Here is a 25,697-nt window from a genome sequence, read left to right on the forward strand (position 1 = left end):
TGAGGACGTCGTGAGACACAACCTATTGTGTAACTGTTGTCACGCTTTTAACCCTCTGTGTGTGGCGGAAAATCCGTCGCATTGTTGCTTTTCCCACAAAATAAATATGGAACGGGAAGGCTGCCTGCTACGGAAGAGCACGAGGGCCACATGTGGGTGTGTGTGTTTTTTGGAAACAAAATTAAAAAATATATTAAAAAGAACGAAAAGAAGTCCAAATTCTGAGGAAACAGTGATAGAAGTCAGAATTGACTTTAATTTCAGAAGTCAGACTATTTTCCATTTTTTGATATTTGGCCCTTATCCTCGCTTTGGTGTCTTCACACTGCAACAAGGTTTCATTAAAACAACTTAACCCTGTTAAGTTAACTTTACTGTTGTGTGCATTCTATGCGTATGATATTTTTATTGGATCTTTATCTGATCTCCTACAGTCAGGCTAAATACACTCTGTATAAACAAGTGTTACGCTCGTACCGTTAAGCACAAAATATGTCCCATTGAAACCCATTCAAACTGCAATTTTTGATCTCACTTCCATTAAAACAAAATACATGCATTGGGCATCTGGGCTTTTGCTTTTTTGGGAAGTGATCATTTTTACTACTCTCCACCAGATGGCGTCATTTTTGCCCATATTTGGCAAATGGAGAAAAAAAAACATGCTATTTCCACTAGACAGCACTGTCTGCTATCTACTTTGCATGTACTATATTGCAAATAATTATTTTCAGGTTTTTTTTCCCCATCCAAAAACATGGTGGCATCATGACAAAAGAGGGATAAAATCTTTCAAAATGTGTTAGTATTTGATATCAATAATTCGGTGAAGGAGTGTGTTAAACTCCACACATGTTAACGTTTTGCCTTCACAAACTCTCTGTCAAGCAATACTATCAGACCAGACAGGTCAGTTACTGTATATAAAGACCCTTTTTTTCCACGCAAATTAAATTACGGTCCACCGAATATAAATGGAAGTCCAAATAAATCATCTTAATGACTCAGAGAAGAACAACAGACGCGGCGGATAAAAGTTCTGACTCACTTTACTGGAGTTAATAGCAGGCAGGAATCAAAAACACAGAGTAAAGCAGTGCAATACATCCAGGCGACGACAAAACATAATAAAATAATAAAAAAATAATAAATAAAGACAATCCAGCAAGGGAGTTGTTGTGGCAGAGGAGCTTAAATACACGGAGGTAAATTGGCAACAGGCGTGGTTGAATCTTGGGGCGGAAATAATGAATTTGCACAGCAAGCAGCGTCCTGACAATTCTATATAAACTCACTACTATGCTAATCTATACAGGGGCGTTGCAACAAGATACAGGCACAGCAGGGAACTGCCTGGGGCCCCGAGCTGAAAAAGTCCACAGTGAAGATGCTTTCATGTTTGACAAACTTCCTCACGAGGCTCAATGCCACCGGCTCACTTCAGCTCAGTTTCAGGCCCCCAGGTCCCTTTTCCTGGGACTCCAAGGTCTCTGTTCAAACATGTTTACTGAGTTAACATATTCATGATGTGGATACAAAAATGTTTGGTTGACACTTTGGATCATTTATTTATTTTGTTTTAAATGTTGATATTCTGGGCTGATTTTCCACTGGCATCTTCAAAAACATCATCCAATTTGCTAATATAATAGTTCTTCCGGGGATGTGCGGAACATAATTAATTAACAGTCACAAAGGTGAAAAGCAAATGATCTCAAACTTAAAATATCTAATAATGAACGAAACTATGCAAAGCTTATGTGAGTATGTGTGTGATTGTTGTGTGTATGTTATTTATCTGTTTTTGTTTCCTTTACATGTGAATAATCACCTTTTTTATACAAATGTTGAATAAAATGATTGTTTATGGAGCACAGGCATAGTGTTATTCGGTGTTTATAGAGGAATCTCCTATATATATATATATATAGATATATATATATCTATATATATATATATATTTATATATATGTATATATATATATATATATATATATATATACATACATATACGCTATATATATACATATCTATTTGAAATGGTGAATTTTAAGTGTGTTCACACAACCACTGAGGAGCAAAAGCAGGCGCCAGTCTCTTCACTTCTTCCTCAGGCAGCTAATCACATGATTTGCATTTACGGCGACTGTGAAGAGTTTTTGTTTTTGAGAGAATCAAAACAAGAGCCATTGTGTTACACAAAGGATTTCCCGCTGAGCGACATGTGGTGAGGACTGCAGGTAACGTGATAACTAACCATCAGTCCATTGTGACCGTGCTCTGTCCCTGGACTCATCAAAGCTGTTCCTCTCTTGACTATAAATTAACTTTGCCCGCCATCATGTGACTTATTAATTTCACCGAACAATTACGGTCTACAATTTATGGCATCGGAAATGATATCCTGTTATTTAATTTAAAGAGTGGCCTAGAAACCTTATTTCCCACTTCCTGTTTTATTCATTATCGCACACAGCGATTTTGACACAGTTATCTTCTTATTTAGAAATGGTTCACAAGTAGCATCAACAGGTGGAGACACATGGTGAATTATAAAACGGCATGCAAGTATGGCAACTGTCTATGGTATGGTTTTTACGCTGAAAACCACATTGTGAACACAAGAAAAACAATAGCTGCGAAGCCATGAATCTTAACTATAGCAATAAGTGTAGATACAAAAAAAAAACAAGATTCAAAGAATATGGTCAAGCATGAGAAATAACACAGTCACAAGTTAAGTAAATATAAAAAATACTGTTCTCCTTAAGTCGTAAACTGTTGTTTTTTTTTAAGATTAGACTCTAAATGGGATTATAATGAGATTTTTAATTTGAGCCCATTTACAAAAACTACAGGGGGGGACACATTCTGGAAAACACATCAATAACACAAATACCATCACCTACATCTGTATCTAATCATCTTAATGTGTCATGTTAAAAACAAAAAAAAAACAAAAGTCATCTTTTACAAAAGCAACTGAAATTTCGAAATCATGCAAACAGGGGAAAAAAAAAATGATGAGCGAGCAGAAAGTATTTTGGTCCTGAGGAGGAAGATCCTTTCTGTCGTCCACTCTTTTCAAGGACACGTCTTCTGACATTCAACCGTCCGGAGACGACGTTGCGTCCATTAAGACAAAGTGTTACGTGTCCATTAGGTGTAAAAAAAAATGTGTGTCCTCTTAGAGTCAGGAGGTTTCATTTTTAGTTCCAGCAAACGTTTCCTTTTCCAGTGAAATTACAAATGTCTCACAGGATTGACAGCGAAACGATTGTGTTATATAACCAGAAAATCAGTAGCAATGAAATAAATCTAAGTGTTTAGAATAATAAAATGCAGAACACACGACTGCAACACAACTATGCTTCAAATAAACACTGAACATACAGTTCATATTTGGTCACTTTTCATCACTTACGTTTGATGCCTGATATTACAAAGAAGGTGTGTTTTCTTTGGAATTTAAAAAGTTTAAAAGTGAGTCAGTATTCAAAGAAATAGTCTGTAAAATGCCCGTATGGCTGGAACTTGGAAACAAAAGATGACGCACTTAATGTTTGCAGTCATCTTCAGGTTTGTTCCTCTCTGTCCTCTCAATGGAGGCATGCATGGGTGCACACGAAAACACAATATTTAAAAAAAAAAGGGCTTAAACGTAGCATCCACAGGTAGAAAGAAATCAAAGTGTTTGGTTTGGTCCGTGTCTTGTCTTTAAACATGAAGGTTTAGAGAGAGGAGGAGCTCTGGCTGAAGTGTCTCAGCAGCAGCTGGTCATACTCGGCCTCAGAGGCGGGAGACGAAGGTGAGCTGCCGCTGGAGCTCAGCGACGAGTCTCTAAACGGGGAAGGAGGCGTCAGAGCCATGAGCTCCTCCATGTCCTTGACCCGTCTGCCGCTCACGCACGTCCCCCCCAGGTGCTGGGTGTAGATCTTACCTGCGGGTCGATTCTCGCAGAAGCTGGGAACAGCCATGACCTCGGCATGCGTGGTGACCACATGGCTCATGGATGTCAGGTGCTGAGGAGGGGGAGGAGGCGGAGGAGGAGGGGGCGGAGGAGGAGGAGGGCAGGCGGCGGCGTCTGCAGGTGCAGGCGGAGCTGCGGCTCCTCCCGGCAGCATCATGGTGTTGAGCTCACTGATGTTGGCGGTGAATCGGCTCACCACGCAGCTGATTTGGTCCATGATGGTGACGCCCTGAGTTTGACTGACGAGCAACCCCGTGCCGATGTCCCCCACGCCTACAGGTATGAAGCTAATGTCCGCGCCGTTGTCCCCGCCTCCTCTTCTCACCCCGGCGGCGTGGTTGGCGGGTAAAACTTGTGGCTCGGCTCCATCGTCTCCTCCGTGGTGACCCCTCGCCTTCACTGGCTGCTGGCTGACAGTGAGCAGAGGTGACTGAGGGGGCGAGCAGGTGAAGGGCGGAGGCACCTCAGGTACATCTCCGTCTTTGGAGAAGGGTTTGATGATGGCCGTCTGGTTTGACTCCACGGCGCCTTTTTTCTTGACGTGGAACGACATCCTCTTCCACAGGGTTGGTCTGTAGCTGCGGTCGTTCTGTGTCCAGTTCACGGATTTCCCGTTGGAACTTCAAAAAAAAAAAAAACAGACGCATAGAACAATTTGTTCTCACCAGGGGGGGGCGACTTCCTCTAGTTGCAAAAAGAAAATGTCAGTAGAATCTTCCCTGAGGAATTACTCTTCTCAAATGTGTCACTGACAGCTGGTATCGTCCAATTCTAGTGCCTGGTCGTGGGTGACATTTGAGAGCTTTTTTAGTTCTAAAAAAACTGATTTCGAGGCTTCATTTTGCAACCAGAAGACTGCGTCCACATTTACAGTCCGAATGTGAAAGATTTACATCCAATAATACTCTTAACCTGCAAATAAATGTCTCCTGGTGACACGTGTGTATCATAGCAGATATAAGAAAAGAACTTCCACCGTGTTCTACTTCTTGGTGTAAGTATTTCTTCCGTCCCCCATTCTATATTTCGCTGTCTGTGTAATTTTACGTCTCCCTCCATGTTCCCTTCATCTTTCCCTGGAAAGAGAGAAGTCCTTGAAGACCGAGGTTCTCCTGTGGGAGTACTTAACCCAAATGAGGTAACGGCTTCCCGGCTCGCATTATCCAGCCGCTTGTAATCGAGCACGGACTCACTGACAGAAACAATTACCGTACATAAACCGAAACCATGTAGTGAGACGGACATTTACCCCCACGCCATTAATAATATAGTGCCACAGGTGAGTGCACAGGCTAATTTTACAAGTGTTTTATAGTGTATAATAATTAAATGTAAGTGGTAACAATGAGCAATAATGGATTTTACATTCTATCCCCTTTTTGAAAGCTTTATCCAACTGGGAAAATGTGTTTTTTTTTATGCTTAATGGCCTGTATGGGGACCTTTCTGTTATAGTTATATTGTCAGGTGCAATTTGGGTTACAGTGTCTTAACTCTTTGGGAAGAATGATCCAATATGAGACTCGTCCAATACGGGTCAAAATAACTGGATCAGATAAAATGAATGGGAAATTAAATGGGAAATGAATGGAGTTTGGGCCCCCCCAAAAAAAATCTCCCGGGACCCTGTTTTTGGGAATCACTGTGTTTCACATGTGATCTCTTTGGTACGCTTTCATACACAGATCGTGAGGAGTTGATGAATGCATTCTACACTAACTATACCTGATGTCATCCTGCGCAGAGCCATTGCGTCGAAACAAATTGGCCATGCTGCTGGAAGGCTTGGGAGTCTTGGCGGCTTTTTTGGCGTCACCGACGTGCATGCGCACCACTGTGGACGTCGTGAAAGCACTGCGGACATTCTTCTCAGGCTTGGCGAGCATGATGTAAACCTAGCGGTGGAAATAACCGACAAATAACTTTTAGAATAATAATAATAGTGGTGCAGGGAAAAAAGAAAAGCGTGGAAGATGTAAGCGTCTCAATTTCTTGCCTTGGGCACGAACATGCAGCACAGAGCCACGGTGGCACTGAGGCTGACGCTGAAGCACATGGTTATGATCTTGTAGTTGGAGCCAAAGTAAATTGGAACAAAGGCCAGCCAGATGATACAGGTGGTGTACATGGTGAAGGCAATGTACTTGGCCTCGTTGAAATTAGCCGGTACATTACGAGTCTGGAGGAGAGACAACAATTAATGGAACATTTCAATATACAGTTTATCAGAAGTGACTAGAGTTTGCATTTTGGCTGATGCAGATGATTGCCTTTATGGTAGCAGGGGTCTTAAGATGCCACCTTTTAAATGTGTTTTATTTTATAAATCATTATGTTATACACGCTTAAAGCTGGGCTAGGGTTAGGGTTACCTACTGAACTAACCTGTTTAATAACGATACGTATAGCTATAACATAAATTCCGTACAAACACAAATGTTTTGCCTTAGATTTGTGAAATGTTTTCTTGTGAAAGTAAAAAAATAGAAGCGCAGTTTATCTGGTATTTTATCGCAATCATGATCAATATTGACTCGTCTGAAGCTTTTCAATTATGATCAAGTCGCTTTCTTTTTATCTTGACATGAGGAAAGAACAAACAGTATATTTTTTTTAGTTTGAGGATTTATAATGGACACGGTCCTGAAGGTCACCGTCAACATCGGCAAACATGAAGTTAAAATATTATTATTTACTTTCTTTTGTCTTTCTTTATGATGCTTTCCAATACACAGATGCTTAATACACATATTTAAGTTTACATTGCACAGTAATTCACTTAACTTTAATATACCTTACAGTACGTAAGTAAGTCTTCTGGAGCTGGACCTCATTCTTAATAGAAAACGCTTCTTAGATAATGTTGTGCTGAATTACCTTGAAGGCATAGAAGGTGCAGCTGAGGATAAGCAGGCCGTTGTAGCCCAGAGGAGCCACAACCCCCAGAGTGGTCAGATTACAGATCAAGTGCACCTCACGGATACTGGGATAGTCATAGATCACCTGTCGGAGACACGGATCGAGGTCATTCGCGTGTGTCCACGAGTGTCTTTTAATGAGCATTGCATCGACGCGCGTACACACCTGCGGTGGCTCGATGATAAGCAGCGCCACAATAATCCCCAGCTGAAGCAGAATGAGTAGGAAGGCGATGACCAATTGTGCGCAGGCGGACATGAAGCGAGGCTTCTTGGTGCAGATCTTCTTCTTGCTGCCTGCCAGGATCCGCGCTATACGGTTGGTCTGCATCAGAAAATAGATTAAACGGTGATGCAGGCAGGCATCACATACATCAACATCGATAATACTGATTCATGCAACCCCCCATCCCTTCAACACTTCTCAGATCTTAGACAACAAACTCAGCCCACACACAGACACCTGACTTCTACCATATCTCTTTTACAGTTGGCCATCACTCAATATCTGGCAGTTTTACTCCAGTCTCTATCCTTAGATGGCCTTCTGTTTGTGCTTAAAGGTTATTGGCACGCACTGCCACTAGATGTCGTACTAGGGCACAGGCGTCTCAGTCCACACGAAAGGTTTGCACTGTCGTTCAGCAGAAATTGATGCTTCAAAAAAAAATCCCCCTCTCATCTTCAACTCAAACTGTCGTTTAAATGTCCAGTGTGTAACATTTCAGAGGGTTTACTGACAGAACCTGAATATAAAACCCGGAAAGCTATCTGTATAAGTGTATAACCACTTCAGACTTCAAACTTTTGCAGCTTTGCTTGGTGTTTCTATGAAAAGTCAACTCAGTCCAGTTGCCTCACACACACACACAAAGTGCGACACGCAAGAAATAAAATCCAAATATCGATAAAATACGATGAGATAATTGAAGAATTTAACATTTAATAGAATCAAATGACACAAGGAACAAAAGTAAAGGAGCAAAAAGGACGACAAAACTCCGGTTTGTCGTCACTTACATAGCTGAACCCTGGACCTCATCTATGTAAGTGGGGTGGTAATCCATTAAAACATTTAAAAACAAATAACAAAATCTCAAAACGGATCCTTAAACATGCATGCGTTTTAACTCTGATCGGGAAGTACCTTGGTGACCAGAGCGGAGTAGCTCATGGCCGGCGACAGACCGATTCCCAGCCTCTGCAGGTAGCAGTAGATGAGGTGAGGCTTAGCGATGAGGCTAAACGTGCACAGGTAGCCCAGACATATTCCAGCCAGGATGATGTAGCAGAGCTCACGGCTGGACGACTTGACCACAGGAGTGTCCCAAAATCTACAGATGCAGATTCACAAAACTTAAGAGATCGTTTCGCACGGTTTTGTTTGACCACACATTTCTGGTTTCAGCGATTTTTGACCTTGGAACAAAGTTTAACTGTCATTTTATAGCAATATGAATTTATCTAATTAGCAAAGGACATGCAAATGATACTAAACACATATCAAGAGTGACAAAAGCATGAAAGGAGCGAGAGCTATGCTTTGGTGGTCCATTAATCAGAATCAGAATCAGAATCAGAATCAGAATCAGAAGAGCTTTATTGCCAAGTACGATTTGCACATACAAGGAATTTGTTCTGGTGTCATTGGCGCATAACAAGCATACAAAATTTTTAAAAGTGACCAGTAAACGTATATATACACAGTATATAAATGTTTTTAAAGATGAAAAAGAGAGCACTACTAAGTATTAAGGTATTAAGGTATTTTAAATTCAGTTGTGTGATTAAACTTCATATAATTGAAGTCATTTTATTTATTTATTTTTACAAATTGTTTATTAAATAAATAGCATATCATTTAAAGTTGGAAGGGCTGAGCTATAAAATCTTATATATAATATTTTAAAACCATATCATATTTCTATTTTGAGCAAACAAACAACAACAATATAAAACACATTTAAAATGACAAATAACTTGGTTTTTAGTGTAGTACGATATTTACTTGATGAAGACGGATGTCACAAAAAGTGTTGCCATGAGGCCCAGACACGAGAAGACGACTGCAGCGATGGGCTCTGGATCGCCCCAGCGTACGTACTGAACTGGGATCGGCTCACAACCTGAGACCCAGAGAAACGGGGAGTGAGAAAGCAACACAGAAGAGCTCAAGTGAAACCCTGACTTACCGTGGAGTACAATAAACATCTTATTATTATGATGAGATATTCCTTAGAGGACGTGCATCAAAAACAGAGAAAGAGGAAGTGGAATATTGTGGAGAGAAAAAAAGTGTCAAACATTTCTGGTCAGTTAAGAAATCTAAGCTTCAGCCAAATCCTGTTTTCTGGCAGGGACCTAAAGTCTCTCAGTCTGTCATGGTTTGAAGTGGTTGTGGTCTGTAAAAGGATTTTCCATGCACCATTGACGTGTGTGTGTGTGTGACCCAGATCTGAAGTATTTCTGACCTGTTTGGCATATTCGTAAAGGCGACATAAATAAATGGTGCTTACCAGTGAGGTCGTCTGTCGGCCACGAGCCCAGGACACAGGCCCGACACGTATACTCATCAAACACATACTCATTCTCTTTGCAGGGAGTGCAGGTCCAACAGCAGCTCACCTCTCCTTTACGGATCACCTTTACGGAGACACACGGAAATACAATTCATTAGGACAGCCCAAGCAAGTCGTTCTTAGACACTGGGTTGGGACCCACAGAGGGGTCACGGGAGAGTTTATTTGGGTCACCAAACAAACATGCATCCTGACCTTTGCTGATGATTTATATCAACACAGCACTCCCTGGCCCTTTATCCTGACCTTTACCGTGACAACCAAAATGCCTAATCCTAATCCTCAGTCTAACCATAGCCTGAATTTGAAGTCTAAAACCAGGTCTTAACCCTGAAACAGCCCTTCAAGGTGTGACGGGAGCAGACAAAATGTCCTCACAAACATAGGTTTTTACGGTTTCTGGACCTCACAAAGTTATAAATACAAGTGCACGCGCACACACACACACAATATTAAAGGGCAGGGAGGTTTCAAAGCTCCACCGGCACTTCTCTGTAGCTAACATTCATCCTGTAAGCAAAGAAATGAGGATCTGATCTCCCTGTCAGGGGATCAAAAGAAGAAAAAGGCGGAGAATCTCTTTGGGCCTCATTACTTTTAAAGAACTTTGCTTTAGCAGCCTTTCACTGCAGAGCTGTGGATGTACAGTGAAGTGCTGTTTGCCTGGGACTCTGCTGCATTCAGAGGACATCATCCGCACCTCTGCTTCAAAAGGCAATATGAATCTTTTTTTATCGAAGTACTGTACTTCACTACGTTTGAAATCACATCCGTTACTGAGTAAAATTCATGCTCCGGAATGATGAGGACAGGTGAATGACAGGGACAGGTGAGTGATGAAGACTGGTGAACGATGAGGACAGGCGTGTGATGAGGACAGGTGAGCACAGGTGAATGACGGAGTCAGGTGAGTGATGAGGACAAGTGAATGATGAGTGATCAGTCATCATTCACCTGTCCTCATCGCTCACCTGTCCTCATCACTTACCTGTCCTCATCATTCACCTGACTCCATCATTCACCTGTCCTCATCATTCACCTGTCCCCATCACTAGCCTGTCATTGTCACTATGAGGAGAGGTGAACGATGAGGATAGGTGAGTGACAAGGACAGGTAAGTGATGAGGACAGGTGAGTGATGAGGACAGGTGAATGATGACTGATCACTCACCTGTCCTCATCGTTCACCTGCCTCATAGTGACAATGACAGGCTAGTGATGGGGACAGGTGAGCGATGAGGACAGGAAAAGCTATTCATGTGAGATTTGTGTCCCCTTGTCCTTTTTGCACAACACAAGAAAGAACCTTGTTAAAAAGTAACAAAGTAAACAAGTTACTTTTTTACTTGAGTACATTTTTAGACCAGGACACTATTAAATGTTATCATCATAGTGGTACTTTTAGTTGAGTAGAATATTTCCTTACTCTTTACACCTCAGTAAAAATTATTTTAAATATCAGTTTTGCATTTAAGTTTCAAATAATACAATTTTCATGATTCGTATAAAAAATAATGCTTCTCAAACTGTGACGTATATGTGGATGCACCCTTATAGACAACAATGTATAGATAATTTATGGAACAATTGGTTTTATATATCTAGTACTTCATATATATTTAATTACTGTGGTTCAATATCTAGACAATCAAAGTTTTGATGTTATTTTCTGCCAGTTGAATATTTGGAATTGAGCCTATAATAATGTGTCGATCAGAGTTTGGTGGGCTGCCAGAAAAGTTTTTAGAATTTAAATGAGCATCATTTGTGTGGGAACGGCTGCTGTACAGATAATGAAAGCATGTACCAGTCAGCCTACTGAGCAAACAGTTGCACCACCTCACATAGCTACAATATTTAAATGATGGTGATGTATCCTAGCGATGGTAACAATTATGCAGTTATAAAATACAGCATGACACATACAGGGTATTTCAGCCCATGCAGTGAGGCTTTTACATGTCCAGGTTTGGGGGATAGTGTGTACTTTTACCTAAGAGCACTATCTGCTCTGATGGAGAGAAGAGTGAACAGAGTGGAAACACTGAGAAGGTCACTGCAGATCACAGAGAGCCAATCAGCTGTTAGCTACAGATGTGGGCTGGGCTGTCGGGCCTGAGGGTGTGGGCAACACGCTGTAGATCTTCTTTAAAACCTCGTGAGACTGGACTTTTGTGAAGTTGCTTCTTCACAGGAAGTTGGTGTAAAGTGTGTGGGCTGGGATTAATGTTGGAGATGTTTGGGATGATACAGAGGAGACAGATTGCATTGTTCCTCGTGATTCTGACAGGCTGAGGGGAGTATGAGAAACCCAGATGGGAGATGATTAAAGCCCGAACAAAGAGTTACTGGTAGAAGACTCCAGGATCTGATTGGACCCATGTTAGTATCCTAATCCTGAGGGATCAGTTAAAGGCTTCTGTGTGGGACTTATTTGGTAGTTCAAATCTTTTCATATATTCTCTGGTGTATTTGTCATCATAACAGAAACAGGAGTCATATTGGCAAAAGTGAATTAAACTTTCAATTTAAAATAATTTATAGCCTGAGTGGATAGAATACGATTTAATATCTTAAATTCCAAGAAATGTATGTTTGCTGCTCATTGTTTTACACGGACATGTGGAACTTTTGTTTCCAGTTGTGTGTTTCCCTAAGTTTGTGGCACTTTCTGCTGTGATACACCAGGGAAGACGCAACGTTTTCATTCCTTATGGAGGCTCTACTATCTATCTACTATCATCTTGTTTCAGAATCATGCTAATGTTGTAGAGATTTGACAGAAATGTCCATTAATAAACATTATCCATGCCTAACAAACCACAAATAAATGAACCCCTTTAACCTAACCTGACTTTGCAACGACCCTGTGTTTGTGTGCATGAGTGGCATCTACCTTGATCTGTGCCTTCTGGCAGGGCTCTGAGCAGAATGACTGGATGATGTCACCGTTGTCGCTCCAGATTTCCTCATCATTCATCTTCAAGCCGCCCTGATCCCAGCTTCCCACGGGGATGTAAGCAAACTCATCCTCACCGGTTTGCTTGAAGTTCATGATTTCATACCTGCGTCACACACAAGTGAATAATATATATATGTATATATCTCTATATACGTATACCTGCAGTACGTAACGGCATATGCATACATTCAGTGTTTAGTGGTCTCTGCATCATCCTCTCCCATCGTGATGCTTACCTGCCCGGCGAGTCTCCATTCTGGTCAAAGTGGATAATCTCCCCAGATACTCCAGTGAAGTTGGTTTGCATCAGAAACTCCAGCAGCTTGCGGCCGTCGATGGGTCGCATGTTCTCACACAAACCCTGTGGGAAACAGCGAACGCAGTGACAAACCTTATAGCTCATAGGAAAAGAGAAAAATACCGACCGAGAGGAAGAAAGGAAAGAGAAAAGGAGCTCTGCCATTTTTGATAATGAGATTAAAAACAAGTTCCCCAGTCCCACAGGTAAAGATCCTTGAGGGAACTGTAATTTTTGTCATCATGATGTAAAAACGCATATGTTTAAGGAGAGCAGCAGATCCAGAATATATTACATTCATTTGTGAATTTTAACACCTCATATGAGGCGTATAGGTTGTAGTGTGAATGCGGTTATTTTTATATGGAGCAGGTTTATGCCACTAAGATGTCTAATATTAAACATCTCTTACAAGATTTTCAAAATAAAAGCCATGATTTGGGGGGCTGAGCATGAATTCTTGTCACTATAACCTTTGTTTACCTATTTCACAACACCTAAACGAATAGTCTTTATATTTTGCCATGCATTAGCCATGATAATAAAGGATTTTCACCTCTAAGAATGCCTTGGTTTTCAAGTATTTTGCTAAAATTGCATACTGCTTTACCTTAAATCCTGGACAGACGGCTTGCTGCATGGTATGTAGGCCGTAAGCCATGGAATAGATGGCATTAATGACAAATCCCATCTTGGTGTCTTGTGCGTACTGTTGACGCAGAGACTCTCTCCCTGTGAAGAGCAGGAATATGCTCTTAAGAATAAACATATCAATGTAATAATAACAATATATTACAGAGAGAATGGCGTATAAGAGTGTGTGTGTGTGATGTACTAACAGGTGCAGGTGCGGTTGTATGCAGTGCTCTCCAGCGGATGCCCCCTCAGCCTGCACTGGAAGCGGTGCTGCCAGAACTCAGGGAACCAGGGGTTCCTCAGGTTGGCGTCCGGCTTCAGGTTCAGGTAATAATCATCGAACCAGGTCACGTGAGCAGACTTGAGCTTTATCGTGATCCCACCTGCTGCCTCCCTCTGGAAGCCGTCAGTCACATCGTACCTGTCGGCCCAGCCGTCACTGGAAAGGAGGAGAAAGAGGCAGAGGAAGGCAGACGTTGTAAAACTTTTCATCAAATTAGCAACTCTAGCGTCACTGGTACAAGCTTCCAAACCCTATTGTTGAGGCTTGTTGTCCCAGACTCCGGCACATTTTTATAAACGTCGGAGATGTCACTTTATCTTCCTTCTCTCTCCATCCCTGCTCAGCTCTCAGCCCACGTTCTTGGCATTTTTTTCTTCCAAAATCAGGCATTGGGCGGAGTTAGTTCCAGAACATGCATCAAAACAGTGTAGCACGGTGTATAAATGCCCTGTTTCCGTATTCTAGATGTGGCACACTGCAGGCAGTAGGGTCTAATCACCTCCCACTTTCAAGAAGGCGTGAAAAACGAACATAGGTTAAAATGCCTCTGAACATGATTGTATAAACCTACAACCAATCAGCCCAATGATCCGGATGACGTATGCAGAGTGACAAAAATACATCCGCAAATGTGCTTGCTGTATAGTTTTCTAGCAGCGATGGTGTATAACAACTTTTACCAGGGGAGCTCCATGGTGCAAATCGCTTAAAATGCAGCCAAATCAACTTCTGTGGCTCCCACTGATTCTGAAGTTGACCAAAACGGCACCCTTGTCTGCAGAAATCTCAGATTTGGCCGTGTCCCTCCAGGCTACTCAGGCAGTGGTCAGAAAAAGATTCACAACATGGACAGACATTAATAGGACCAGAGCAGACAATGCAGTAATCTGATCTGCTGTTGACTCAATAAGCTTTCATCAGTGTAAAGGTTACTGTTCCATCTATTATTATCCATCCCTGTAGACACATGGCGTACAATCAACAGTGTGATTACACCTCTACACGTGTGCATACATGTAAACACGCACACTTTAGTGACACAAAGAAAATGCAGCCTTCTATTTTTGACCGACAAAAAAAGATAAATAAGTCATTTCTGGGAAAACTTCGCCGGAGTTACACAACAGCAGCGTGGGTGTTTTTATGATGCCTGGTTCTCTGGTCGAGGTAGGAGATCATTTCATAACACATCCTTAGAGAAGCGAGCGCAGAAATTGTACACTGGCATGAAAACGGCAGGACTGGATATGAAAAGCACGGCGGGCTTTGACTCTGGATCGTTTGAATCACTCTTGAACGAGAGCTCTGAAACCCACACATCGACCTGGGAGGGCAGCGTGCTGGATGCAGCGTGTTGCTGCACCACCTACGAGCCAGAAGACACACAAGCACTCTTGTTTCTCCTCGTGCGGTAACATAGCAGTCGAGTTTCCAGCTATAGCTCGTTTGTGAGTGGACACTTTGTAACCCTGCAGCAGCTGGAACTGGGTCCATTTCTAAAATCATTCTAAACAAAAGGCATGAAAAAAAAAAAGAAGAAGAGAGAAATAGTTGTCTGGACAGAAGAGAGAAAACATTTCCCACGACCTGAGCAACCTTGATTGTTGTGTTTCCAGTTTGGTCAGGTGCTCCATTTAATGCGAATGGCAGTAATTGTTGATAAAATTAGTGCGGGATCATGATGCTTCACTTGAGGCTCCAATTAGATCAAGAATATAACTGGATAAATTGCTTGCGTGTCATAGGAGCACGACGGCGCACACAGAGAGGGAAAACTACCCATTGTCAAATTAAACTAAACAAGATAAACAAGATCATAACTGTGATGGTGGAACCTGAAATGCCATTCATGAATCGTCTTGACTTCAAATTTGAAATTTAACTTGAAGAAATGATTCATTTAATTTACGCACAGAGCTAATAATCTGTGTTGATGTTTTATTTTAACTGTAAAGTCCAATGAATGAGGTATTGGAAGACAAAGATTCCCACCATCATCTTAGTTTAGCTTGTTGGTATTAAGGCATAGCAGTGGTTAGTTTTGCAGGTATTTGAATATACATTAGGATTTATGTTCTGTATGTACAGTGTGTCCTTAAACAAAGTCGGTGAAAATGAGTCGGTAAAACCAGCACTGGGTTATGTATAAAACTATAAAACAGCTTTGACGGTTGGGTTTTAAAATGTTAAAATGTAGACAACATGAGACATGAACAAACACACACCCTGACACTGATGATTCGTTTCTCATTATAAATACGTTGTTATTGTGAACAATATCATTCCCTATCAACCCAGACACTTTTATTTTGAAATTCTATGAAATATCTATCATTTGCGATGTACATGATGTACGTACTGAAGCTCAGTGGCCAGGTCAAACACATCTTTACATTATGTGCATAATAATGAACAAACTACTTCCCCCACGCCCCCCATATGTAGTTCAAGGTTATTTTGTTTCCTGCTGTCAGTTTTGAGCGACAGCCTACATATGTGGCTCCTAATGAGGAAGGGCATTTATAGAACACCAGGGACGAGAGTGAGCCAGAGAGCTAAACCTTAAAATAAAACGTTATTCTCGGAGAGAGTGAGACCTCCTGTGAAATCAGCCCCCTCTTTCCCACTTATTTTGCCTTCCCTCATGTTTTTAATTGCGTACATGTTTCATTTTTCTCCTACACTGTACATGCGCGTTGCCTGTTTAATCCAACCTATGAACGATTCGAGACGTATCTGGAGCAGAAAATGGCAACATTTCCTCGAAATGTCTGTCCTTTAAAGATAAGTAAGATCATCACAGCTTTGTATACATCTACCAGCTTTACCATATTTCCCCTGAGTTGTTGATTTCAATACTATTTAAAATGTATTTGTGATTCATTCACTGTATGTATAGAATCTTAGATCTTAGGGATTGAATGGGAGTGAAATTATTTTGTGCCTAAAAAGTGTTTTCTTGCTGAATTACAGTCAAACCTCGGCTGCTCCAATAAAGCATTAGATTTGAAAAGGTAAACAAACACAGAGCTAAATTAACCGTTATCAATGACCGACTGAATTAAAAGAAAAAAAAGCATCGGCAAAACAGAAAAATACAAAGACATACCTTGAATTTTCCTACGGACCACCAAGAAGCAGATGGATGTCATGAAGATCAAGATGACAAAGATGGTGATGAGGATGATGAGGGTGGTGATGAGAGTGTGACAACACACAACATGTCTGAGGACGCTGGACATCTGCAGACAGTCTGGACGGAAAATTAGAAACATGACGCACACAGATTTCAGTGGGTTACATGTAACACCTCAGTCCAGTCAGTCCAGTCATTTTTCACGATGGAGGTAGTATTATAGTAATACCACCTCATTTTCAGCCTGTGTAGTAGTAATATGGGGATTGATTTACAATAATAACATGTCATTTCCAAAGTAATATCCAGGTAACACATTGATAATGAGAATTACTGTGGATTTCCATGAGTGTAATAACTTAATATTAAAATGTTTGGAATTATTAGCCTCCCTTTATGGCCCACACACTTTTTTTGCATTGTTATTAACAAGCTACTACTTAACTAGTATTAGTATGTAGTAACAAGTAGTAACAAGTACAAGAAGTCCCAATTATTACCGCTCTATTATTTAAGCACTGTAGTGTTGAGTGTTACTTTTGAGTGAGTGCGAATAAACGCAAAAATCATGAGGGAGAGAAATCCACACACACACACACACACACAAATGAAAGTGATATTTATTTTCTCACACACACACACACACACACACACTCACCTTCCGACCAGCAGAAACTCTCCCACCAGGCGCTGTCGCCTCATGGCCATCAGAATGCCGCGGACCGTCATGCCCTCGCAGAAGCAGGCCACCACTCTGGCTTTGGGCAAGTGACCTCGCAGTTTCTGCAGCAGCTTATCGAAGCCCTGCTCCCCTGCGTTGCTGTATATCTTGTCGGAGTGGGCGATGCAGATTCCCTCCTTCGCTGCCATGTCTTTGAATGCCTCCATGCCACTCTCTCCATAATTACCTATGGACAGAACCGCACAAATGGAAGGTTTCTCGTTATATAAGCACCATGCCACACACACACACACACACAGACTCCTAGCTTTCACTCCTTATTAAATATAACAAACTGTTATGCATTTGTCTTAGTAGCTGCTTGTGAGTAGGGGTCAGTAGTGTGCCGCCCCACCTGTCTCACATGAAGAAGAATCACAGACTTACATAATCTGCAGTAAAAAGTAAGTTTTATTTGGTTTATTTTAGTTTATTTTTCTCTCCCTTCATCTCTTTTCTCTATTTGTTGATAAAAACAATCACAGAAAAAACAAGAGAGAGAGCCTCACACGTGCAGTGTGTGGACATTCAAATGCACAACACAAACCATATTTGAAAATGTACGGAAACTGTCGGGGATGACAGTTTTCTGTTTTCCGCGGGAAACGAGGTCACCTACTTTCTGTTGCGTGGCATGTTTACTCTCATTTGGGGCACAACACTGTTCCTGCGAGCATCATCATCTTCATACACACATGTGACAGGCCTCCCGACGTGTTGACATGGCCCTTCATCTCATCAACTCTTTCACCTCAGTTACATACTCAGTATCCGTACGATTCCAAATATTTGCAAAAAAAAAAAATAAAAATCACTGGATCAGGGATCACATAAACAAAAAAGTGAAATCCCACACCACAATGTGATATAAATGCTTCAATGAACTTAGAAGACATAAGGATATAAATAAGGATATGGCTGGTTATAGTGAGGTGGTAAATGCATCTGAATGGATATTGTAGTTTAAACCTTAGAACACAGAGTTTTTAGGCTGCTTTTTTCTATTAATATGTTATACAGAGGTGATAAGAATGTATATCGTGTCTTATATCCTTTTTGTTCACCACACACCTGAGCAAAAAGTACTAAAACATTTTTTAATTGGATTAAATTTGTGAAATTTGGATATACGTCACAGTTCAAAGTTTGCTTGGCTCGTTTTAATGAACTAAAAAAAAATAATAGAAAAAAAATGGTCTATTCTTTGACCCCTGCACAGTTATTGCTACTCTTGTTTTGGTTTGTTTTTCTGTTTTTTTTTTAAATGCAATTTTAAATTAATCAAAATTAATCATAACTTTGACTCAACAGTACATAAGAAGACGTAAAAATGCGGATACAAGCACTAAAGAGATGAAAATCGGTATTACTGGTCAAAGTCACTGGATCGGATATCGAACTGATAAAAATTAATTGTTTATAAATGGTCGACTGTGTCGGACTAATATCATCTTTATCTTTGTCTTTGTCAGGAAATATTCAAATACCATTGATAACATTCTTCAAACACTGTTTCGTGTTTTGCAGCTGATTTGGTGGGAAAGTGGAAAGTCATTCACGTGGTTCTGAACCTTGTCTGTGGTCTATGCAAATATCATGTGGTGTAACAGGCGATGACAAGTGAGAAAGTGAGTAAAATAAATAATAATGCACACACACACACACACACACACACACACACACACACATTTACCCTCTGTGTGAATTGCGGACACGTAGCTCCAGTTGTACTTCTTGACAATGTCCACCATGGCTCTGGCTTGTTGCATGTCTGACGGCACCACCCTCATGAAATATTTATACAGGCTCTGTTGGAGGAAATTCACATTTCAGATAGACTTTCATGCATCTATAACAATCTCTATTATCAACCTATTCTACAAACCAATGCCAAATTGTCTTATTGTCCCGGGCAAACAGGAAGACACACCCCTTTGTATTGGCTCTTAGTGCTTCATATAATTTATATCTTTATATGGTTAAATAATTAATCTTTTGTTGGGTTTTATGATCATTCTTCTGATTTCCAGTCCCAGGTCAAATTTCATTGCATGCAAAGGGGACCCAATAGTCCTGATGGTGGCGCTACAGCAGCCATCATAGATCCAGACAAAACACCCAGTTTGATTAGATTGGGAAGCAGCGTGGGATCATGGGAATTGTTGTCTTGGCTTGTTTGGTTCCGCTGTGCTTTTGCGTTTTCACTCTTTGGTACGGTGGCCTGGAAGTGCAAACCATTATTACAAAACATGACACACTTTTACAAATCCAAAAACAAATGAACAAATGTTAAAACTAATTTACAAAACATGTCAATTCTGGCCTTTTTCCACGTTTTGTAATAATGCCTTGCACTTCCAGGCCACCATAGACCACCGTACTTTAACAAAAGAATGCACATTAGAGAGTTGTTGTGATCCAATAGACAAATAAACACAATAATAGGAAAAAACTATTTGATACCAAATAGTACCAAATATTTCCTTCATCCATCAGACTTAATCAATCACAGCAATTTGACATATTATAGCATTTAAACCGTCATTTAGATGCATTTTTGTACTTATCCTACCTTGTCACTGAGATCCATGCTTGTGGCTGAGTAGGCTATCTGCGGGATGTTGAAGAGCTGGAGGAGATTTTGCACCTGGATGGCAACAGAGCTGGATCCTGGACCAATCAGACCCACGATGGGCTTCTTTCCCTGAACCAGCAGACTGCCCCCCTCTGCGGCACACCTGCCCTGGTTCTCCTCCTCTTCGTTGGACACCAGAGTGTCTCGAATGAACTCAATGCTCTGCTCCAGCGCCACCGCAGAGTGCCAGCAAGAGTCCCTGGTGCAGGGTGGTAAAGATCACGTTGTTGTTTTTGGGAAGCAGAAGAGAAAATAAAGGTGTGGTGACAGCTACGAGTGGCCAATTGAATTCTCTTTAAACACACAGTGTTGTCGCCTCAGAACCACATGACAACAAGTCTGCAGTCCAGAGCCTCGTCCAGAGCTGATGTGATGTTCCATCAGGATGAGTCAGTCAAATCAACCTGACAGCTTCACTGTGCTTTTTGTACAAAAAATCTCTGGTTGTGTCGGCGTTTCCTCGCTGGAGTGGAGAGATACTTCCTGCCACCGTTATATTAACTTGAATAAATGAATAATGAATAGCTTGCGGTATTGGTTGTCCAGCTGCTATTGCCTCTTCTTTTATTTCTCCCTCGTTGACATTATCACAAACAGTGATTACAGTAGCAGACATCTTTTTTGGACGATAAAAATGTAATTAAAGAAATGACATCCTATATATTGAGAATTTCCCTTTGTCTCTCGACAAATGGCTAAATGGCCAAACTAGTGAACACTCTTTGGTTACCTGACTTAAGTCTTAATTCTGCAGCTGCAGTTTCTTCTGTGGTGAGACTTCTTCAGTGGAAGCTTGCCCACTTCAAATCTCCAATCTGTCCTTCCCTGCTGCCTGAGAACGCCCCCCTCCCCCCCATTCTACTCCCAAAAAGCACCATAAACCTTCCATTTTGGCTTTATTGTGTGTGCATCCTAATCACAAAGAGCCTTACATCTCTACGTTTAAGAAACAAAATACATACATACTTAATGTATGTGTAATCCCAGGGATTAATTAAGTATTTCTGATTCTGATTCTGACAAATAAATAACAATTTACAAATGTATAATGAAGAAATAAAGAAATTGCACATTTCAAAATTGCACATTTGCATAAACTGCCAAAACAGCATTGCAGTCAGCTTAGGAATTCAGCGTAAAGAGACACTAATGGACAAACCACGCTGAGTGATCGCACAAAGAAGTTGTCAAAGTCTTTAAAAAGTTGCGTGATTAAAAATAGCGGGTAACATTTGCCCTGATAAGACGCAAGAGTTGGCAAATGGCTGTCTGAGTGGCTTGCCTTGAATGGCACTGTCGTTTGAACAAAAGCCGTTGTTATGCATTAAATACATTATGTAAAATGCAGTGCATTTGTGTGCAACCTAATTGTAGTCTTCATGTATCATGGGCTCTCAAGTAATTATACATGATCGAACCTGTCCCCCCCAAAGTGGTTGGTCCCTATTTAGCTCCGTACTTTGCCGCAAAACCCCAAAAGAATGTCACAAACAAGTAATCCCCATGTCAGATTAAAATATGAGGTGCTGTGGTTGATTCCTGACCTGATCTCGCAGCCCAGCGTGATATTTGGGAGGATGGCGGGGTCTGCGTTGATTCGGTCCAGAGTGTGCATCATGGCTTCCACCCTCTGGATCCCGTACTGCTCGCGCACCGCTCCACACTTTCGCTCGTGCACCTGAGCAGAGTGGAGCGCAGCTGGATTCATAATGAACATTTATCAGGCAGAAAATGATCGTGAAGCGTGAACAACCTCACAACACCAGCGCGTACCTTGTCTGCAGGTGGCTGGTGGTGAACAGAGAACAGAGCTCCGATAATGATGTCACCTGGGATATGTGCCAGTACTCTTCTCTCATTGTTCTGGCCGTTGACCCCGACCTGGTGCTTTCGGGCGAGCCAGCTCAGATCAGACATCAACAACAAGCAGACAAACAACCACCTGACGTGTAACGCCAGTGTTTTCCTCTTCACACCTCCTGCCATCCTGCGCCTCTTAGAGCTGAGTGTCTGATGAATGGTTTGTCCTTGTATTTCCAAGGGTAAGGGTTCGTTTCCTGATAAAAAAGGATACGCACACTTATCAAAACAATGAACAACACGGCGAGAAAAACAGGCAAAATATCGAAACCAATATTCAGTAAATCCAATCTGATAAAACCAGAATAAGCTTTTAGATAAAGGTCTTAAATGAAGATTGTATTCCACGGGCAGGTGATTCCAGAGCCTCGGGGGCCCTGATTTTAAAAGCTCTGTCTCCTAACCTGGAGTCTAGAACAAAGAGAAGCCGGATGCCTGAGGATCTCAACTAACATGACAATGTCTAAAATAGTGAATAATCTGGAGCCGGGCCATGCAGGGCTTTAAAACACTTGATAATATCTTTAAAAAAAAAGACCCTAAACATCCTATTAAATCAATGATGCATATTTATTTTGAGGTACAGCTATAAAACATTTTGATTATTGGGGGAAAAAAAATATGATTATTCATTGGCAAAACACCCAAGTCACAGTTGCTATTGATGAAATGAAGCTGCAGGTGCATCATTCAGCATCATTAACAAGGCGAAACTGACATCTGGGCTGCTGTTGCATTGACGTATGAATAATAAAGCTCATTTATCTCATCCGTATTGAAGCATTCCGTCATTATTAGGAGCTCGAAGCACAAAAACTACCAGAAAAAAAAAACTTCCTACCTCTTTTCTGCCAACTGCCTCGCTGATGCCATCCCTCGTAAGCGCGTCTCCTTCACGGAGGAGCAACAAGGAAAAGAGCTGCAGGTTTCTTCTCAGGCTCAAACTGGCGCCTGGCTACAGCAAACTGCAAATAGCAGCAGATAATGTAGACCGTTATTGGAACATGTTTGACTTACTGACGCACATGACGAGACCAGGCCCTCCTCTTCCTCCTCCTCCTCCTCCTCCTCCTGCTGCTTCTCCCTCTCCTCTACGTTCTCCTCCTACTCCAAAACAGTGGGAAAGTGCTGCGCATCAACAGTGAACGCTCCAGGAGGCGAAACCCACGGGGAGGAGAAGAAAGAAACAAAACACACAAGTGAGCAAACAAGGGAGGACTAAAGTTTGGGAGTGTATTTAATCACAGGATGATACAGTGACTATTTTAGGCAACAGTTGTGTTCATTAGGCTGCAGATGTCTCTCGCTGTCTCTGTCTGTGGGCGGATGGCGAGTTGCAAATGTGACATCCTCACTGCCACTGACCCAAATTCATCAAATCGTTCACTCTTTTTCATATAACGAGAAACGATCAGTGCATTATTCATCCGATCGGACGGTGAACGCATGTTCTTCATCACATGCGGTGAATCTTCAAAGTCACAGACTCTCACTTCTGCCCGAAAAAAAACATTGAATTTTCCGACATATATATTGCAATTTGATTTGTGATTTCTACGATTTTGCGATGTTGAATCAAACTTGCTGCCTAATCCGTAATCTGGATGAGATCGGGATGAAATTTTGTCTTGATCCTGCATACACACACGCCACATCCAATCGCTTTTGACAGAGACGTGATTTCTTTTTTAGCTTTGCCCAAAACTTGATCGATCAAAAGAAAACTGTGGTCACAGAACAACTGACAATGAAAACGTAACAAGATATGGAGCCACATGAGACGCCGTCCAAATTGTATCCAATTATTTCTAACATTTGTACATCATCAGAGATGTGTGCACATTTTGTGAGGCTGTCGCAGACAAAGAAGCAGATGGAGCAGTGGGAATTGATGACACTCAGATGCTTGTGAGGCATGTGACGCAGATCCAGGAATAACAAAACCTTGTTGTTGGGTGACTTCACAGAACCCGAAAGACACCAAGGTCAGACGCATGACTGAAAAGGATTTGCCTCATTTCTTAGAATCAAAGGAAAGAAACTCTGAGAAGACATGTGATTGACAGTGAGCATCAGGTAAAGACAGTCACGTGGCACCCTCTGGTGGCTGCCCCTAATTCTTTATTGTTTTGTTTTTTTCCTGTGACAATCACATGCAAAAATGTTAATGTCTATGAATGAAAGGTGAAAGGCCTCAGGTATACAGACAGTCATGTGAGAGACATCAAGGTTTTCCTCCAAAAACCTCTTCAAATAAATCCAGACTTTTATTGTTGCCACGGGCATTTTATGCTTTACTGAATGCGCATCAGTCGATTCTTTGTTTTTGGCCTCCGACTTAATCTGCACGTCTTTGTGTTCTGAAATGTGACCGTATGCGTAATAAATGTCATTATTTTGAAAACAAATTAATGAGAAATATTTTGTCCTCAACTGTCTCACAGTTCATCTCTCCTCCCTTCATATAATGTGCCATTTGTTTCTTTGGATTCAGTGTTGTCATGGTGATTTTCAAACCATAATGCCAGAGAAAACTGTTTGCTTTCTTTCTGTGTGTATGTGTGTGTGTGTGTGTGTGTGTGTTCATATATCTTTGTGAGGACCAAAAACGTATAAACCACAGGAACTGCGGACATTTTGAGAGAGTGAGGACATTCTGGCTGGTCCTCACGTTCTGTCACACCTTAAAAGGTGTGTCTGTTTATAGTTTAAGACCTGGTTTTAGGGTTAGGGTTAGAACTGTGTCCTCACTAAGAATACTGTACAACAACTGTGTGTGTGTGTGAGTGTGTCTTACCTCTTTGTTTCTGGCATAAACACAGACCTTTTTCAGGACCAGTAGTCCTCATGGAGAACAGAATCTGGTCCTAATGAGGCATAACCTGGGTTGGGGTGGAGATTTAAATTGTGGTTAGATTAAGTTTAGGATTAGACGTTAACTGATTATGGTTAAGGATAAGATAGATAAGAGAGAGAGAGAAAGAATGAGTTCTATGTCTTCTTTTCTGCTCATCAGTGAAAGCAAGCATAGCAGAAAATTGCAAAATACACAACCTACAAACGGTAAAAGTCTAAAATACAAAAACTACAAATGGTAAAAGTCTAAAATACACAACCTACAAATGGTAAAAGTCTAAAAAGTCTAAAATAGTCTAAAATACAAAATGGTAAAAGTCTAAAATAAAACTTACAAATGGTAAAAGTCTAAAATACACAACCTACAAAAAAGTCTAAAATACAAAACCTACAAATGGTAAAAGTCTAAAATACAAAACCTACAAATGGTAAAAGTCTAAAATACAAAACTTACAAATGGTAAAAGTCTAAAATACAAAAACTACAAATGGTAAAAGTCTAAAATACAAAAACTACAAATAGTAAAAGTCTAAAATACAAAAACTACAAATAGTAAAAGTCTAAAATACAAGAACTACAAATGGTAAAAGTGTAACCCACTTTTTACAGAGGGCAAACTATCACGACCCAAACAACAATATAATTTGGGATGAGGGCAAATTAAGTAAAATCTCTCATGACCCATCTGTGGGTCCCGCCCCAGCCTTTGGGAATCACTGTGTTAAACAGCCATACCCTGTTTATTTTAGTTGTATCATTAGGCTTCACGATCAGGATAATGATGATATTAGGATGTCATTAGGGACTCTAAGTGCAAATCCAGTCCACTTTAAATCACTTCTT

The 25,697-nt window shown here is 41.0% G+C and overlaps 1 protein-coding gene across 2 annotated transcripts; it reads right to left on the reverse strand.

Annotated features, from left to right (window-relative positions):
* Positions 1–1,992: 1,992 nt before the first annotated feature.
* On the reverse strand, positions 1,993–24,824 carry grm5a (glutamate receptor, metabotropic 5a). 2 transcript variants are annotated; one of them, XM_044042018.1, is made up of 19 exons: positions 24,796–24,824; positions 22,840–23,146; positions 21,912–22,195; positions 21,683–21,816; positions 20,076–20,337; positions 19,197–19,311; positions 17,441–17,690; positions 13,567–13,802; positions 13,338–13,459; positions 12,666–12,790; positions 12,364–12,532; positions 9,405–9,531; positions 8,897–9,014; positions 8,036–8,222; positions 7,055–7,213; positions 6,848–6,973; positions 5,967–6,149; positions 5,696–5,865; positions 1,993–4,590 (listed from the first exon to the last, which is right to left on the reverse strand). In XM_044042018.1, the coding sequence occupies exons 3-19, from the start codon at positions 22,122–22,124 to the stop codon at positions 3,732–3,734; spliced, it is 3,555 nt and encodes a 1,184-aa protein (XP_043897953.1). In that variant the 5' UTR covers positions 22,125–22,195; positions 22,840–23,146; positions 24,796–24,824; the 3' UTR covers positions 1,993–3,731. The 2 variants fall into 2 exon arrangements, with proteins under 2 accessions (XP_043897953.1, XP_043897952.1); XM_044042017.1 differs by lacking the exon at positions 24,796–24,824 and having other exon boundaries at positions 22,840–24,683.
* Positions 24,825–25,697: the final 873 nt, after the last annotated feature.

Source organism: Solea senegalensis, linkage group LG13 (genome assembly GCF_019176455.1).
Source record: "Solea senegalensis isolate Sse05_10M linkage group LG13, IFAPA_SoseM_1, whole genome shotgun sequence".
Lineage (NCBI taxonomy): Eukaryota > Metazoa > Chordata > Actinopteri > Pleuronectiformes > Soleidae > Solea > Solea senegalensis.

Bases quoted from the DNA above. Each gene is read 5' to 3' on its own strand.
- grm5a (XM_044042018.1), bottom strand. From the start codon at position 22,124: ATGGCAGGAGGTGTGAAGAGGAAAACACTGGCGTTACACGTCAGGTGG. The intron at 19,312-20,075 runs GTAGGATAAGTA...TTCCTCCAACAG, and splicing joins GCATGGATCTCAGTGACAAG to AGCCTGTATAAATATTTCAT. The intron at 5,866-5,966 runs GCAAGAAATTGA...TTCCACCGCTAG, and splicing joins GCTGCATGTTCGTGCCCAAG to GTTTACATCATGCTCGCCAA.